General features: G+C 44.1%; 1 protein-coding gene across 3 annotated transcripts in view; it reads left to right on the top strand.

Annotated features, from left to right (window-relative positions):
• The window catches only part of Lhcgr (luteinizing hormone/choriogonadotropin receptor), a 53,353-nt gene that overhangs the window by 18,227 nt on the left and 16,016 nt on the right, over positions 1-19,110 (top strand). For all 3 annotated transcript variants that reach the window (XM_052186590.1, XM_052186591.1, XM_052186592.1), the window contains exons 2-7: positions 2,440-2,511; positions 4,540-4,614; positions 7,104-7,178; positions 9,417-9,491; positions 9,580-9,657; positions 16,438-16,506. In XM_052186590.1, coding sequence (XP_052042550.1) covers positions 2,440-2,511; positions 4,540-4,614; positions 7,104-7,178; positions 9,417-9,491; positions 9,580-9,657; positions 16,438-16,506 — 444 coding nt within the window. The remainder of the gene's footprint in view (positions 1-2,439; positions 2,512-4,539; positions 4,615-7,103; positions 7,179-9,416; positions 9,492-9,579; positions 9,658-16,437; positions 16,507-19,110) is intronic.

Genomic DNA, 19,110 nt, shown 5'->3' with positions numbered 1-19,110 from the left:
CTGGATGTGATGGTCTGTATATGCTCAGCCATACGAATGGCACTATGTGGAGGTATGGCCTTGTTGGAGTAGGTGTGTCACTGTGGGCATGGGGTTTAAGACCCTCATTCTAGCTGCCTAGAAGTCAGTCTTCTACTAGCAGCCTTTGGATGAAGATGTAGAACTCTCAGCTCCTCCTCCACCATGCCTGCCTGGATGCTGCCATGTTTCCACCTTGATGATTATGGACTGAACCTCTGAACCTGTAAGCCAGCTTCAATTAAATGTTGTCCTTTTAAGAGTTGCCTTGGTCATGATGTCTGTTCACAGCAGTAAAACCTTAACTAAGACACGGGAAATGTCTTGATTCACTTCCTTCAGGGCCTTGGGCCCAGAAGTCTTGAGCCCTTATGAGTACTCAACAAATGTTGAGTATTGATCCTTTCCTTGAAGAAGCATGTCCTAGTTATCTTGATGCTCACACACCACTTAGCACTGGCTTTGCTATGCCTGACTGTTACTCTTTTCTCAATTCTCAAGTAGTACACAGCTTTTGGGACAACTGAAAGGATACTTAGGCAGTGGCTTTGAGTGTCTGAAGGAAAAACCTTTCAAAAAACCTCCCTCCAATGGCCTTCGATGCCCGTGAATTAACCACAGGAGGATTCAGCTTTCTTTCTCCTACTCACATGCTTTCTGATTGTCATTGGACAACTTATTTCCTCATAATTTCAAAAAGCTTCTTGCCCATTTTCAAAACCAAACTAAAACTTCAGAACTGTTGGTAACTATTTACTTGGTGTCCTGCCCTATCTCAAAGAAATCTCTCAACAAAATACGAATTGCTAGTCCAGTTGTATTAAGGAAGAACTGAAACAGAGTTGGGGAAGGAATTGAAGGTCCTGAATGGCATAGGAACTCCACTAGAAGACCAACAGAGTCAACTCACCTGGATCCCTGGGGATCTCAGAGACTGAGCCACCAACCCAAGAGCATACCCAGGCTGGACCTAGACCCCCTGCACGTATGTAGCAGGTGTGCAGCTCAGTCTTCATGTGAGCTCCCAACAAATGGACCAGGGCCTATCCCTAAAATTGTTGCCTATCTTTAGAATATGGCCACCTAACTGGTCTGCCTTATTTGGCCTCAGTGGGAGAAGATGTCCCTAGCCCTGCAAAGATTTGATGTGCTATGGTGGGGGCATATCCAGAGAGGGGCCTCCAGCCTCTCAGAGGAGAAGAGGGAGGTGAGGTTAGGGGCTGTGTGAGGGGGAAGACTGGGGGCAGCAATCAGGACGTAAAGTGAATAAATAAGTTAATTAATTCAAAAAAGAATGACACCTGGCATGATCTATTGATATACTATTAAACCAAAATCCAGTTATTAATCTTATAGTAGCAAGGGAACACAAACACACACTGTACACACACATACACACTACACATACACACTACACATACACTACACACACAAACTACACACACAATACATACTACATGCACAAACTGCACACCCATACTACACTCATACACCACACATACACTGCACACATAATACACACACATACACACTACACACAAATTTGTACTATACATACATACTATGCACACATACCAAACATATTATAAAACACACATATTACACACATATACATTACAATATACTACATATATGCTACACACACATACCACACACATACACACTACAAACACATACATACTACATGTACATACTGCACACCCATGCTATATACACACCATATACATACTACATACATATACACACCTACTATACACATATACACTACACACACATGCATAATACACACATGATACACACTATATGCATATACTATACATACATATACTACACATACACTATTCACACACTTCACATACATACATACTATACACACTACATACACATACTCTATACATGCACATGCTGTATGCCCATGCTACATACATACACATACCACACACACTATACACACATATACACATAGACTTATACACCATACACACATAGACTTATATACCATACACACATACTATACACATATACACTAACACACACATGCATAATACACACTATATGCATATACTATACATACAGATACTATACATACACTATTCACGCATTACACACATACTGCATACATGCACTATATACACACCATACACATACCACACATAATACATACACATATACACATACACACACATACCACACACAATACACACTATACACACATAGACATACCACACATATACCACACAATATATACTACACACACATACACATACTATATATACTATTTACTATACACATACTATACACATTACACACCACACACACACACATATACATACCACACACACACACACACACACACTACTCTTCATGAACCTGAAAACCAGCCAGTCCCAACCCTCAAGCTTTTACCTTTTTCTTTTCCAGATCTCTCACCTATCTCCCTGTCAAAGTAATCCCATCACAAGCTTTCAGGGGACTTAATGAGGTCGTAAAAATGTAAGTAAGATACTGCATATCAAAAGCCATTTATAATTGAAACAATGAATTTTTTTCTAAGAGAAAATGTAGTTGCAAGAGGATAATTTTTCTAGGAGAGAAACTGTGTTTAGGAAATCCAATTATTTTTATCTTTATAATACAAATAATATCTAGCAGCCTTTGAAGAAATGGTATGATTTTCAAGAGTCATTAAAATCCAGATAATTAACCTTGCTTCAAAGAATTGAATGCATTTTGATAAGTGATGATATTCTTTTAAGTAGAAAGGAGATAGATTTCAATCATAAAAGTCCCTCTCTGCTACAGCAGCTATTCCCTAATGTCAATCTTTTTTGATAATTCCCACATTGATGAAAACATGTTAGAAGTTTATTGTGCATCATAAGATAATCATTATATCTAAAATAGAATAAGTGCAGGACAAAAGCATAGAATTTCTAGCTGTGCTGATAAAAAGCGTGAACCAAAAGCATGAAGCGACCCAGTGGTACTGTATGATCTGTTCCTCTGAGGGCCTCTTGTTCCTGGGTCTCAGCATCTAGAGCCTTGTAGACCTCATACTCAGACAGAAGCCTCTTTAGGAAAGAGAATGCTGTAGCATCCCCATTAACATTAGCCTGAGCTAAACTGGCTCAGTGACTGGTCTGTTCCTCCCCACCAGCCATCACTAAACAATCCAAGTGACTGTAAAAGCAGATTCCCATGTCCTGGAAAGACTGTGGTGACCATCTTGGCTCTCTGGGAAATCTCTGCTGTTCCTGAAGGTATTAGCAAGCAATGATAACATTAAAAATATTATCATTATCAAGAGTACTTCCTGCTCTGGCTGTAGAGTTCAGTTCCCAGCATCCCCATTCTGTGGCTACCTGTGACTCCAGCTCCAGGGGGTCTAATGCCATCTTCTGGCCTCTGAGGATATCTTCACACACATTCACATGCACAGAGAGAAATACATACAACACATAAAATAAATCTTAAAAAAAAAAAACAGTTACAGGAAACTCGCTGTGGGTTTGTGTGTGAGTTCTTCTGCTTTGATGTTTAGATGTTGAGTGTTCATGATTTTTAATGCACTGAGACCTCCTACTAAAAGCAGGCACAGTTAAATAAGCAAAATATCAGATAAGGACGAGATGAAACAGCCCAGGAGGCATCCAGCACAATGCTGTTGCCTTAGGCGCTGCCGTTCTGTGAGCTGAAGTGCTCTTGGAGTCTGAGGCCTTCTGTGAGCTTTAACCGTAGGAATGCACAAACCCACACTTGGAGACTCTTCTCACCTGCCAGCAAATGGCGGCTTTTGTGGGGATTTTGACATTACCATCATGCCTGGGTTTGATCTATGCCAAACCAATTCATTTACTTTTGTGCCTTTCTTAAGAAATAAATTTAACCAGTAGTCTACTTGTCCCCTTATTCATTCAATCTATAGCCATGTACCAGGCAATATGAAGTCACCAGGGACTCGGATGAGAATAGAAGGGATTCCTAGTCGTGAATTTGTTTACAGACTGAGACACTAGATGAAAAGGATGCTCAGAATCCATAACCTGAGTCTACCCTCTATAATAACTACCTTGAAAGAGCCTCAGAAATGGGTTTTGAGAAATCAAGAGTTAAGTTATGAAACAGCTAATTCAATCCAAATTAAAGCCTCGCTGAAGTGATGCATGGGTACCTCAGAGATCTCAGTTGTAGCCTAGCACCATCATGTAATTAGCATATTGCTTTCCAGACATTTTTTAAAGGTCCTATGCACTTCTAACTATGTATGATTCAGACAAACAAGAGAACAGACTTTTGTATAAATGGGGGTGACCGAAACCGATATTTTAATTGGGCTGGAGTTGTAGATATCAAGTGATACTCCTGTAGGGAAATGTTAGCCTTTAATGATGTATGGACAATTTCTACATTCCCGTTCCTTCTCAAAGGACACAGAGGACACACACACACACACACAGATCATTATCAATCACAAGGACACATACCTGTCTCTCATGTGTATTTTTTTTCCCTCTCCCCTAGTGAAATCTCCCAGAGTGACTCCCTGGAAAGGATAGAAGCTAACGCCTTTGACAACCTCCTCAATTTGTCTGAAATGTAAGCATCAGCTAACAGATAGCTTATTGCTGTACACTATTATCCTGGCTGCTGGGAACCCACTTGGTATTTGTGTTCAAGCATCTAATGCTAGGAATCCAAGAGGCAAAGACTGCAACAATTACTAGGTCTGGGCAGGCACTAATCTCTCTCACTGCAGTGGCCTGAAAGTTGCCATGGTGACAACTGCTTCTCCCTAGGAACTGTGTAAACTCTGAAACATCAACAACACAATGCTGGAAATTAAAATTGACGTTATGAAGTTCTGGCAAGTCGCTCTTGCCTCACGGGGTTGGGGGAGGGGTACAGAATACTTGGAGTAGGTGGGAGGTGGGAGAGAAGCTTAAAGACCCTGAGCTGCCTCATCAGGGGCTTCAGGCCCAGTCCTTCTTTCAGGTGGTGAGGGCTATGTTAATAGTAACCATGACAAGCTGGTGTTAAGCCTGTGAACACTCGGCTCATTGGGCTTTATTAGTATTATTATTGTTAGATTTAGTCTTAAAATTACATGTTTGAGATGAGAGATGAGTTGCTCAATCAGCTTCCAAGTGATGACCCTACGTTAATAACTCACTTGCCTGATAGCATACAGCAGGTTAGTATCAGAGCTGGACTAGACACTAGGTCACATGACTTACAAACCAGGCTTCTTATGCCACCACAGAGGGCTCCCACCAGGAGCTTCCTACAGGACCCTTCAATTCCGCTGTAGGCAAGTCAAAAGGAAGGGAAGGGATATCCATCGAATCCTTGTACTCTGTCATGCTTGGCGTTTCCTATAGGTTGTATCACTGCTCTTACAGCTGCCCAGCACAGTTAGACAATTACCATTCTGTCCAGAGAGCAGAATGGAAGCTGAGAGAGTATGTGGATGCTTTAGACACTGGCTGGGCTGGCATTGAACTCCAACCCCATCTTTCTCTAAAGCTTGTGTGCTTTCCATTACAGCAGAAGGACCCCGTCAATGGTCCAGTGAGTAACTGTCTAAGCGGATTGATTAATAGGCACAGGAGCAGCTGCTCTATTGCATGTCTTGGCCCAAGAGCTGCTGGAACAGAGAGGAGCTGAAATTCAAATATCTACAAGGACATGACAGAATAGCCGTAGAACTGAGAGTAATTCACCAAACAATTACAGAAAAAGCCAAACCATGGGTACTGAAACTTCAAAGAAATTGTCTGGACTTACTGTGCATTGTACATAGGGTTCATTCTTTGGTAGATGACTGTGCAATTCCAGACCTAAAATTCTGCAACATTAACAGGCTTCCCAGATAATGCTAAAGCATCATCAGGACAGCAAGTGGTAAACAAAGCAAGACATCAACTGAAAGAAAACTGAAGCCCTCTCCTGGGGATGTCTGTGGGCTTATCAAGGAGGCCCTGAGACTGGCACAGAAGCCTCGTGCAGTCTGTGTGCTTTGCCCACGGTGGTATCTTGCATAACTAGGGCAGTGCTTGATACAAATAGACAATAAATGTTCATAGGATGTGTGACTGTATGAGTAAAAGTCCTCAAAGGATCTTTACAAGGGAACAGTCTCTACCTCTTGCTTGTCTGATTGATGATTGCTTGACTCAGTTATTAGAAGATCACTACCACAGAATAACTCACATCTAAAGATGCCAACCTTATGACCATGCTCCAAGTGTCAATAGTCACTATAGTATGAGTGTTATACTTGGAATCAGAAAAACTAGATCCCATTCAAGTCCTGTTACTCTTCAACTGAATGATAAGTTATTCAACTTTAACCATCAACATTGGCAGAGACTTTAGTGTAAACCAGTCACATTGATTCCCTAGAACCTACTCCTATTATAAAGGAGACCAGATGGGAAAGAAAATAAACCAGTAGAGAGTTGTTAAGAGCAATGGGAAAGGGTATCATCATCATCATCATCATCATCATCATGAGAGGCACACTAGCTCAGGGAAACTAGGGAATGGGAATCGTCCATAGAAAATTATCTATAAAATGAACATAAGATTCCAGAAATCTGAATCCCAAGGCATCTGTCCTGTGCTACTCTGGACGTGCGCCTGTCTGGATAACTTCTTAGTGTACTTACCAATTTAGTATGAGCAGACCTGATTTGCCTCCAAGAGTCATATTTATTTGTTCATTCTCCTGGGAACATCACCTGCTATCATGACTAGTGTGCAGGCTCCACAATGGGCAAGCTCTACTTGGCCAGGAGCCCTAGACCTTGGTGTTATCTGGTGTGGAGGAGCAGAAGTAGAGATATGCACAGATAAAGTCCCAGCTAAGATGCCTACACCTGTCATTTTGGAAGGGAAGGCACAGCTTCTTGGAAATAGCTGGCAGGAGCCTCAGGATATCCCAGCATTCCAGGAACTTGTGTTAGGCATTAAAAGTAGTTGATATCATTGGTGGGATTTTAGTCAAGAATGCCTGGTAAGCAGTGCCGTGTATCTGCACATCTAAACCACTAAACCACTGCCCATTCCCCCTTCTCTCTCCACAGACTGATCCAGAACACCAAAAACCTGCTATACATTGAACCTGGTGCTTTTATAAACCTCCCTCGATTAAAATACCTGTGAGAAAATGTTCCTGTATAAACATCTGTGGAGGGGAAGATGGGTATCTGTGAACATGGTCAAAATGTTTAGAGATGTTTTAGGGGGGTTGTTTTCAAGATTTTGTTTCAACGTTTTTATTATGTGTGTATATGCAGGTCTGAGTGTGGGTTTGTACACGAGTGGGGTACCCACAATGGACAGCCGAAGGCATAGGATGCACTGGAGTTTGAGTTACAGGCAGTTGTGAGCTGCTGTGTGGTGCTGGGAACTGAATTCTGGTCACCTTGAAGAACAGCAAAGACTCCTAATTACTCACCACTGAGCCATCTCTGCAGCACTCTGAAGAAGGTTTTGACCAACAGTCAACACTGTGTTTGCTTGTCTTTCCTTGTTAGCATTCTGCTCTAAATTTAATCAGTATTTCTTGTTTTTACTATTCTGGGAGCTTTTATACACATATAAGGGGCTTCCCACACTCCCTCTGCCCCACACACCAGAGGAGAACATTGCCCCTTTGCAGTGGGTTTCAGAATTGGAAATGGAAATGGGAGATTCACACATAAAGGGAAACACATAAAGGACCAAGGAGAACGTCTAAGGTGAGCGGTAGCAAGCAAAGTTGAGGGGAGAGATTCCGATGGCACAAGAGTCTCCTCTCTTTTATCTCATTAGTTCCATCATTCATCAAGGGAAAACTTTCTAAGTAGTGTCTGAGGTAGGCACTGTACTACGTAAACTCAAACTTTATTTTCTGTTTCCCATTAAATCCTACCAAGGATACTGGCTAGCATGACAAATCAAGTCCCACCATAGTCCAACAGCAACCAGCCCCACCAGCAATGCAAGATTCCTAAAATTTACTACAGTCTTAGCTGTGCTGGCAATGGATCTTCCCCCATAACAAGTCGTCCCTACCACACAGAAAAGTTTACACCCTCCTAACAGAGATGTCCTTCTCTCGACTTCACGATAAACGAAGTTTCAGGACCCAGGGGGGTACCACTTTCACCACCATCCAAACAAAAAGAAAAAAGAAAGCAGAGGATGAGGAAGGGGCCTGTCTGTGGTGACATACACAGGTGATCTTGCTTGGAGGAACCATGCAGAGGGAAGGGACCTGTCTGTTATGACTTACACAGTCAGTCTTGCTCCAAGGAGCCATGCTGAAGCTGTAGTTAGCTGTGGTGTAATTCTCTATGGATAACTGTAAGCCCAAGATGTTTCCCGACCTCCAAGGTACCTTGGGCACATAAACATCCACCACTTCAGAAGGCATTAAGGATAACCCAGGCCCAGATTTGACCAGCACAGACTCTTGTTAGCCAATTGACTTTCTTAAATAGCATTTTATCCAAATTTATTCCCCAATTCAAGTCCAGACTATAGTCTGAAGCTCCTGCTAACCCTAGTGTAGACAAGGCATGAATTGACTCTGAACACCTTCGTCCCTGTAGCATATTCAGTCATATGAATTACATGTAACACGAAGACAAATAAGCATGGAGAGAAACCCACTGGGTGTCATTGTCATCATAGGGCCAGGCAGCTCCTATCTGTTGTCTGGAGCCCATGTCTACTGGGCTTAAAACTCCACTGGTGGAAGTCCAGAGCCTGCATGCCTCTGATGGAGTCTCATTCTTACAATGAAGTGCTCTTCGATTTCATCTGTCACATGAACCGTTCTCAAGGTTAAATAAAAAGCAGGAGCCTTGAGCCTCTCCATCCACAAAAGGAGTGTTCAATGGTTTAAATGAAATACTAGGAAGAACTTCCTGTACCACAAAGTAGTAAAGTTTCTAATAATGAAGGGTATAGGTTTCTCAAAACATTAATCGTCCTGCAAAGTTTGAGTTGAAACCTGCTCCAAAGGAAAGGGTTCCTTCCTGGAACTATCAGTAGTATGGAGCAGAGCAATTATCAGGAGGAAATGGGCTGCTATCCAACAGGAAAATGCAAATATTTTCCTTGAAAGGAAATATGGGCTAGAAATGCAAAACCAAAGACCCAGAAGTGTGGTCTCAGCCCTAAACCTCTAAACAGGAGCCCTTATAGGACCTTCTCCTAGCAATGGAACCTTTTCAATTCTGATAGTCTTCATCAGCTAAAAGTGTAACTCATAAAGCCAAACTCAATATTTTAAAGTTTAATGTGAAAGCAGTGTCTGCAGAGTGCCTTCCTCCTCGCCTCCATATTTATAACTTAACGATAATCGCTTATACTCTCTGCCCACATCACCACCCTGCCCTGAATCACAGGAGCATCTGTAACACAGGCATCCGAACCCTTCCAGATGTTACAAAGATCTCCTCCTCTGAATTTAATTTCATTCTGTAAGTATCAAGCTGATTGCTATGCATAACCATTTCCTATTTGCAGCTAAAAATTGGGAAGTAAATATTTCTCATTTCTTTCCCCAAGGGAAATCTGCGATAACTTATACATAACCACCATTCCAGGGAATGCTTTCCAAGGGATGAGTAAGGAGTCCATCACACTGTGAGTACACCCTCCAGATTCTCGCCCACCACACAAGTCTGCTGCGTCACTTCTAGTCTGAGGTCAGCGTGGGGTTCAGTGTTTCACGGCATCCCTTAGGCTCTTAATCTACACTGCCAACTGTGGAAGTGTGTGGGACAGCTGCAGGGCCATATGCTAGCATCACAACAAACTGCTGGGTCCTGAGGATGGGCAGCATTGACTTCTTCTGTGTGGGCGAAGTTCTTCCTGCTCAAGGGTAACTCTTAAGGCTGGACCTTTATTCAAAGATCAAATTATAAAACTATCAGCAATTTAGACCTAACTTTAATCAGGAACCAAGAGTAACCCCTCATAGGTATGGGAATATAATGGACATGGAGTCACATAGGAGTGGGAGGGTGGAGACCTTCCAGATATGTTGGGAAGATTCGTGGGGACTGTGAGCTCCCAGAGAGCTTTCTCCGTAGAGAGAATTCTGCATGTATGCATAAGAGTTGAATAGTATTGTTCTCGCAGAGCTATTACCTGATGTTGGTTGTGATTTCAAGAGGAGCAGTGCACACCAGTAGTGTGTAATTGCCCCTCCTCTGAAGCTAATGGGGATCCGGGGTCCACTCCTCCCAGAGTGCCCTTGGGCCATTGTGCTCCGTGTCCCTCCCCGTTGGCAGCCCTTCATCTCAAAGGGGTGTGATTAGTCATTTGCTCAGCACTTGTTCTCAGCTGAATGGGCCCTTGTGCAAGCGAAGGGTCATGTGGAGCACCCGGCTGGATAAAGGGAATTACACTTGCTGAGGAAAGCCTTATTTTCCCAGCTATGAAGTTCAACTCCTTAATTAGAAAATAATGAAAGCAAGCCCTCTCTTTTCAGTATTAGCTGGATTTGTAATTTTGCTCTTGATGGAACTGGTCTGGCCCACCCCCGCCCAGATCTTTACCACCTGTGAGCTCATTTAATGAAAACAAAACACTTCCTGTGGTACAGGAAAGGCTCTGAGGGGATAAGGTTAAAACGATGCACTATCCTTGTGTGTCCCTTCACAGCCACTGTGGCTTTTCGTTAAGTCTCAAGAGGCCCCCTTGACAAGCCCCAACCCACCCAACCTGCCCCCGCCCCAGAGAGCAGCACTTGGCTGAGCAACTTTGAAAATATTCTGAGTAATGATGGTTCCAGCCAACCACACAGAACAAACAGCTTTGCTCTTCACTTGAACTCCTCAGGTTAGGAAAAGATCATGCCAATTGGTTTTCCTAAAACCCTGTAAAATATGACAAGATTTATGGCTGAACCCATGACACCCCACAACACAGCAGTAACTGGGGATGGCACCTCAGTGTTAGTCCCAGCTCCAAACATAGCCAACCAATCATTGTCAGTCTGGTTGGGCCTGCAAAGCCTGGAGCCCATCTCCATTCAGTGGGATCACTAATGCCTCCTTTCACAGATCTAAGCACGCTCACAGTGTCAACCACATAGTTATCACAACTGCCACAATTTGCCACAATTAACAGCTCAAACTAACAACTCAGAGCAAGTCAGTTGGTGAGAACATCTCCAACAGTTCACCGTATTTTAAACGTCTGGGTCTTGTTAATGCTGTTCTAGTTTGGTTTTCTGTTGCTGTGACAAAACACTATGAGCAAAACCAATTTGTGGGGAGGAAGGGTCTATTTTCTTACACTCTGGGTCTCAGTCTATTATTAAGGGAACTCAGAGCAACAGAAATGGAGGACTGCAGTGTGCTGACTTGCTCTCTGCCTCATTCCCAGGCCTGTGCCCCACAGCCCAGGCCTAGGGATGGTGTTGCCAATGATGGGCTTTGCCCTCTCAGATCAATCATCAGTCAAGACAGTGCCCCATAAACATGACCACAGATGGATCTAATGTAGGCAATTCCTCATTTGAGCTTTTCCCTTCCTGGGTATTCTACTTTGCTTTCTATTGCTGTGAAACACCATAACTTGGGAAGGAAGAAGTTTATTTGGCTTACACATCCCAATCACAGGCAATCTATGAGAGAAGTCAGGGCAGAAACTCGAGCAGGAATAGAGGCAGTAACCATGAAGAACTAGATTAGGCAGAATGGCGAGTATGCACTCCCTTTCTGTGCCCTCCGCCCGGGGACGTCCCTCTACTTCGTTCTGCTCCGCTCAGCAATGGCTCCCTCAAGGAGCTCAGGCAAGTGTCTGAATGCATCTGCCTGCATTGCTGGGACTAAATTCAGCCCAAATATTGCCACAGGAGCATCATGAAGGCCATGTTATAAACCAAGCAGTACATCTTGTCACACTGTCTCGGCACTTGGCTACTGCTTACAATGTCACACGTGCTTTCCTTTTGTCAAGTGTGTTGGGATTATTTGAGTTGTGACATGCCATTGTCCAAACCTTTCACTACCTGTTGTTTCTTAAGAATTACGAAGAGAATTGTACAATGACTATTTGTACATCCCATCATTTTCTATACATACTAACCAACATTTCTATTTTTAAAGGGAGCTTCCACTGCTGCCGTCGTTTCTCCTGCATGTTCTCTCTGTCTGCTTTTAAGTATGACTTGTAATGTGGATTTCTCAAAACTGTATCTGCCACATTAGAATCCATTACTGTCATCTCTCTTTATGAAACCTGCCATCTTCTTTAACGTGGCATATGGTGAAGTCATGTAATTTGACATGCACTTGACTGAGGTAGGGGAACTCACAAAGAGATCAGGCCTGCTGAAAGACAGGCAGCTCAGGCAGCTCAAGAGCCATAGAAACTGAGGACCCAGATTATTCAAATCAGGTTCATAGCAGTACATCTGAGGCAGACAGCATCAGGTATCCACACATCCCCTGCCAGGACGTGTGCTGAAAGATGGATTTTGTTCACAGTGACTTACTCAGCTAAAAGAACTCCGGCCACGTAGGAGACAAAGCGTGAGTGTGGTGTCCCTCTCCTTTGGGATGTTTTTCCTATGCTCATTTGGTTTAATAGAAAGGAAAACAGTAGGAAAGGAAGGAGGAGAGTTGTCTTCTACCAGTAAGCAAAGACCTAAATTGCCAGGCATTGTCTTTCCACAAACAATCTCTCTTCTTTGAAATCAACGAAAAGCTAGGTGGCCACATGATCCAAGAGAATATCTAACATTGTTAGTGTAAGCTCAGAAGCACTATGCAACATCCCGGAATTATTCAAAGTGGAAGGCAACATTCAGAAGTACAGCACCATCTGTAATTAATTTCTAACTTCCGAATCTTACTCGGAATGAAAAGGTGCCATTTTCTCTGTTTGATTTGCAACCACTGATATCTAAACAGAGAACCTAGACAATGCCTGCAAATGTGGGGCTGCTGCTGTGACAGAGAAGCAAGGAGACCTTTGTCTCATCTCTGTGCCAAGGAAGCCCCCCTCCTTTCATTCTGGCACTATAGGGAAAACAGTATCTGAAGTGACTCTCCAGATGTTTTCAAAGACAGTAAAGGCGCTGTGCAGGCCTGACAGCACAAGGCCTCCCACTCAGGTCCACAAGTTCTCCAAACCAACAAAGCTGCTCTTTTAATCAAGGCGAGACAGCACTCTCCACTGTGTACTGCTGAACACAGAACACTGAGAACAGAAAGCACGCGCTGCTGAAAGGAAAACAGGGAGTCTCAGTCCAGAAAATTTCACCAAGCATGACCCAGGCTACTCAAAAATAAAAACAAGACATTCATGACAGTAGCCCTGACAGAAGGAGACTAAGGTCAACCCAGTGAGTGCACGAGAGAAGAAGCCCAGGTCAGTGACCTAGCCTGCTCTGCAGAATCAGAAAGGCCCCACTACAATGGACGGAAGTATCAACTCATTTAAACATGAGCCTAGAGCCCATAAAAATCCTGTCCAAATCTTATAAAGAGAGCCCTTTCTCTCTGCTCCACTCAGGGGGCTGGAGGCCACCGCATCGGTTGGATTCCAGAATCGACTTCTAAGTGACTGATATATGTTTACTCACAACCACTTTAAAAGGATGAAGCTACTATTATCATCCCTATTGGGGGTGAAGACATTGAGGCATGAAAGGTTAAGTCACTTACCCAAAGTAATTCAGCTTTGAAACAGAATGGGATGGGAGCCCAGGCAGCTGGGTTCAGTGTCTGCACACTTGACCACAAAGCCACGTGTCCTGCACTGGCTTTATGAGGCCAGAAAGAAGGGACACTCTCCTAACATGTGTCAAAGCCCAGGCTGCACAGGTGGCCCAGCAGGCAAGGCTGCCCTTCCAGAAGACCAGGTGCCATTTCTTAGCACTTATGTGGCAGCTCACAACTGTCCATAACTCTAGTTCCAGGGTATCCGATGCCCTCTTCTGGAATTTGTGGGTACCAGGCACACAACGTGGCGCACAGACACACAACGTGGTGCACAGACACACATGCAGGCAAAATAACCATATACACTAAATAAAACAATAGTAAAAAAAAAAAATTTAAGCTAAGATCAGGATAGCAAACCACAGCAAAAAAAGAAAGGGTTTCCAAGCAACTACAAACAGCTTTGCTTAGCTAAAACCCTAGGAAAGAAGGCTTTGTCCTAACCCATGAGAGGTGTAACCCTACCACCTTGAGTAGAGGAAACTGTGGGAGGACTAGACTGTGGACCACACTATTGGCACCATGGGAAAGACCCATCACATTTCAATACACCCTAGGGCAGGGGGTTCCCAGTCGGGCAAAATTCGGTTGGGTCACATGTGCAGTGGGCCTGAGTCTGAAGCCCGTGTGCCGCACTGGCCCATGTCAATCCAGCTCACGTGACTCTGTTTGGGTGGATGGTGGCACATGCTTCGACAATGCTGGTCTAGACTCTGAAAACTTACATTTCAGAGGAAGCAGAGTTGTGCCTCTTTTGTTGAACATCGATATCTATAAGAACCCCTGCCGTGACAGGAGGTTGACAAAGAGCAATATTCTAAGTATAACACTTTTTAAAAGGTCTTGTGCGATTCAGCTGCCAACAAAGTGAGAACGTTGTATGTAATTACCCAAAATGACAGGTCTGAAAAAGACCTATCCCTTTATGTTTTACACTAGAAAATAATAGGGGAAACTATTGGAAAATAGCACAATGATCTAATACGGGTCACAAGAGTTCCTCTGTGTGACTGTACACAAAAAAGAATCCCAGAAGTTAGGGAGGGCTCTCTTCACCATGGACGCCAAAGCTGAGGGTTTACATCCTTGAAGCAGTCAAGGCTCCTAATTTGGTGGGGGTTGGAGTAGGAGTTAGTTAACTACTGTATATTTATTGTACAGGTTATGGAGCATGTGCAATATCACAATAAGATACACAATATATACCAGTCAGACAGTGTGATTAACGTTTCCATTTCTTCATTGTTTCTCTGTGTCTGGAACCTTTGTGCCTTCTTCCTAATTCTTCATAAAAAGTGTAACAAGGCTTTCACTCTTTCACTCCTCAGCTCTCTCCCGATCTAATAAGCAGGCTGCAGGGACTATTTGCATCTCTAGTTTAGATTGCCTCAGTTTCCCATTTGGAATATCATGCGTAGGCAGGAGTGCCACCTCTCTCATTATCAAAGGTTTGCTGTGGCTGCTGGTAAGAAATAACACATCCACATGCTACATACATATACATGCAGCAGAAAGGTAGATAGCTATGTTGACCTGAATCAACAAAGACTAGAAAAACCTTAGGGACATACGAGCAGGTGTCCGGACCATCTTTCCCTGGGCTCCTTTCTGGCTCTGGCACTTCAGCCCTAGTGGGGGATGGGTCCTCTTATATCTCAGCCTGAGAGGGGTGTGTGTGTGTGTGTGTGTATTCATGTATATTTGTATGTGAGTTTATATATAAGTGTGTGTTTATGTGTGTATGAGTGTATATGTATATATATATATGTATATGATGTATATGTATGTCTATGTCTATGTGTATATGTATATGTAAAAATATGTGACTTTGAGTGTGTATATGTATGTGTGTGTGTGTATGAGAGGTGTGTGTATGAGAGAGATAGAGTGTGTGTGTGTTTGTGTGTTTCATGTATGGGGGTTGTTTTATAGATACCATATATTTTTATATAAAATAAGAGAATAGAGTTTAATAACCATACCTTAACTGATAGCAATATCCTCCAACACATCTCGCTCGCTCCACGCCATTTCACTTTTTTAAATGCTTGTTCTTCTCAGCTACATTGCGTTCTCTACTTGCTAATGAAGCTTAAAGAACTGATGGCAGACTGTTAGATTTTTGGGACTATGGAGCTAGTTTGGCATCAACAAAACCATGAGCGCATGTATAGAAAAAGAGAGTGAGCCAGTGACCCAGTGCTGCAGCTTTGTAATCCCTAGACCAGGGGTCTACAGGGTGCCTCTGAGCCACCCTGGAAGCTCAGCCTGTGGCCTGCCAGTCCCCCACCCCGCCCTATCACTCCCCACTCCCACCCCCCACTCCCACCCCGACTCCCTGCCCTCACCCGGCTCCCAGGAACAAAAGCCACACCAGCACCAATGCCTGCCTTTCTTATTGTAATTGGAAGCGTCAGAAGCATCAGAAGTAAATCAGGACCTGGGCGTGTCAGGGCCGATCGCCCGGCGCCTAGTAAACATCTTAGAAACTGGTGGTGCTAGAGGGGCAGTAGGAACAGCTTCACCCCACGCGCCTCCAGAGTCCAGAATGTTGGAGAGACAGCTAGCTGTTGTGAATGCCAGTGGTTATCTTAGCAATAAATGTCACAGGAGGAGAGTGTCTGCTTCTAAAGTGTGTTTCTGTCAGCTCCTTCCCATCCCTAAGCCTCTCTCCTCCCTCCTCCAGCAAACTGTATGGAAATGGATTTGAAGAAGTACAAAGCCATGCATTCAATGGGACGACGCTAATCTCGCTGTAAGTATATGCTTATTTCCCTGGCTCATGAATAAAAATGAAGTATCACTCTGGCTACCAGATCACATTCAATCTTCAGCGACTAACTCTGGGCAAAAATAAACTTTCAAGTGGCTAGTCCTCCAAGTTGCATGCGTGTTACTAGGCAACCGGCTGGCTGGAAACCCCAGAGAACCCTGATTTCAAAGACAGAAGCAGCCTCCTCGCATTGAAGTTGACAGTTTGCTGAAATATTCAACACCCTACCTTGCGCCTCCTCCACCTCACAGCTTCCATCTCTAGCCCCCTTGCGTAGGTTGATGGTGTGTTAGAGGCAGAATATTTCAGAAAGAGACTCTTCCCCAGACCCCACTGAAGGAAAACGGGGCGACACCATTTACCAGCCTAATCAGTCACAGTTCATGGCATTGCATCTTCCTCCTGCTGACAGGAAAGAAGCAGTTCTGCAGAGAGGGAGATCTGGCTAGTCCCCCACTTCAGTCCAGGCTCCTGCTGCCCACCCCACACACACCCAGGGACTAAGGATGGCTCCCTTCATCACCCTCAACCTCCCCTCCCCACAGCCATCCTCAGGGAGAGTGGCAAGTTCACACATTTATGGGGATGCGTGTGGTCCGTTACAGCACAGAATGAGGTTCTGAATGCTCAAGTCATAACTAGCAACACCGAAAAGCACCTGAAAAGCTAAACTGAAGATAAAGATAATGAATACAAACAGAAAGGCCTTTAAAAAATAAATGAGTTAGTAGCCAGTGAGATAGCAGAGTTTGAAGAAGCTTACCCCCCAAGCAAACAGCCTTGGAGAAAGAACTGACTTCTAAAGAGTTGTCCTGTGACCCACACAAACATACACACACACACACACACACATACATGCATGGACATGTTTTCTCTCACACACAAATGAAATAAATAATGCTTTTTAATAAAATTGTCTGAAGCATGATGCACTCAGGGGTCCTCAGGCTTTAAGGAAGTCCTGTAAGAATCACCCCTGCTTGCTAATGCAGATTCCTGAGCTGACTTTCTTTGCCATGGTGGATCTCAAAGGGGCTAAGAATTTGCACTTTTAAGAGGCTCCCAGAAGACCTTCATATATCAAGGTCTAAGACTAAGTATCTCAGGTCTAAATAATACACTAATGATTTTTAACTATAGATCTTAAACCAAAGAGCCCACTGTGCTGACACCATGCTGTGCAGTTCAGCCGATGAGAGCCAGGTCGTAAGGTTCACTATCTATCAACTTGGATCACCTTGAACAAGTTAATCTGCCCAAGCCACGGTATCCCCATTCATAATCAAGGCTGCAAAGAGAGGATTCTTTATTCTGAGGATTGGCCCAGCAAGTGAAAAGGTCGGATTTGTACCCTTAGTGCTTAGCACGGTGCATCACTAAGTGCCCATTGATGAAGTTCATCCCATGAGTCTTGTAAATGAGTGGATGAACGTTTGTATGCACTCCGCCTAGGGCCTAGATCCTACCATGTACTGAAGAAAACTGTCTTGTTCACTTGACAGTTGCATGAAGAGTTCATTAATAAGAACCCCAAGATTAGGGGAGGAGCATCACAGCCACTCTGGTCCACTCTCAGATGCCCTCTTCTATATTATTCATGCAACAAACCACAGCTGTACTGAAGGGGGCCCGCTATATTCCAGCAGAGATGGAAAGGAGTGAGCTGTACGGTTTACCCACAGGGATTCACAGCACAGCTGAAGGCAACTCCAAGTGGTATGTGAGCTGTACCTGAAGGGCAACTCAAACAGAAGGCCATGTGTGCGTGCGTGCGTGCGCTGTGCTTGGCCAGAGAGCAAGCAGGTCCTCCGGGATTTCAGAGGCTGGGACAGTGTTAAGTAACAGTGGGGAGTGGGGGTGCAGGCTTTGAGCTAGTCTGATGTGGATAGACAAAAGGAGAAGGAAAATGTGTCCCAGGCAGAAGCCAGCAAGACGGACCGGCCACTGAGGAGACGTGCTCACACGGGCTGCAAATGGAGTTTTCCAGAACTTTGAGAATGTGAGGGTCAAAGAAAGAAGGCTTAGACAACACTGGAGGAAATTTGGAGTGTTCTTCTGTTAAGAGAAAGGACGCAAATTGGAGGAGCGGAACAAGGATTCTGGGATCTTCCCACCGAGACAGGGCCGGAAGTCCTTGTGAAGTCAGCCACCTAGGCAGGGGCTGTGACTGCTCCCTGTCTGTGCCCCTGAGAACACACATTGCAAAGGAACCCGATTACACTGTGGGAAGAACCACTTAGAAGCCTTACTCTGCTTGGTTTGTGGCTTTTGACAAATTCTGAGGCCTCCAAGGTCACAAAAACTCAGAACGATGATAAGGAGCTCACTGCACTTTAACCCAGTGGCCTTGGGCGTTCTGAGGAGCATTGAATCCTCCCCAAGCTGCTTGGTAGCAAGTTCTCACACATCTGACAGGAGAGACCGAATGCATCAAATCGTGGGAGGAAGGGTTTCGCCAAGTGACAGGAAAGGACAAACACCAGGTGAAGCCAAATGCATGCACTAGCAATTCCACAGTTTAGGTCTATGCACACATGACTGTGAAGGTTGGTGTGGGGTGCAGGCGTGACTAAGGAACCTGTTTTT

The sequence above is a fragment of the Apodemus sylvaticus genome, chromosome 6 (genome assembly GCF_947179515.1).
Source record: "Apodemus sylvaticus chromosome 6, mApoSyl1.1, whole genome shotgun sequence".
Lineage (NCBI taxonomy): Eukaryota > Metazoa > Chordata > Mammalia > Rodentia > Muridae > Apodemus > Apodemus sylvaticus.
The sequence above is the reverse complement of the archived record's forward strand: the minus strand, read 5'-3'. Positions and strand labels throughout refer to the sequence as shown.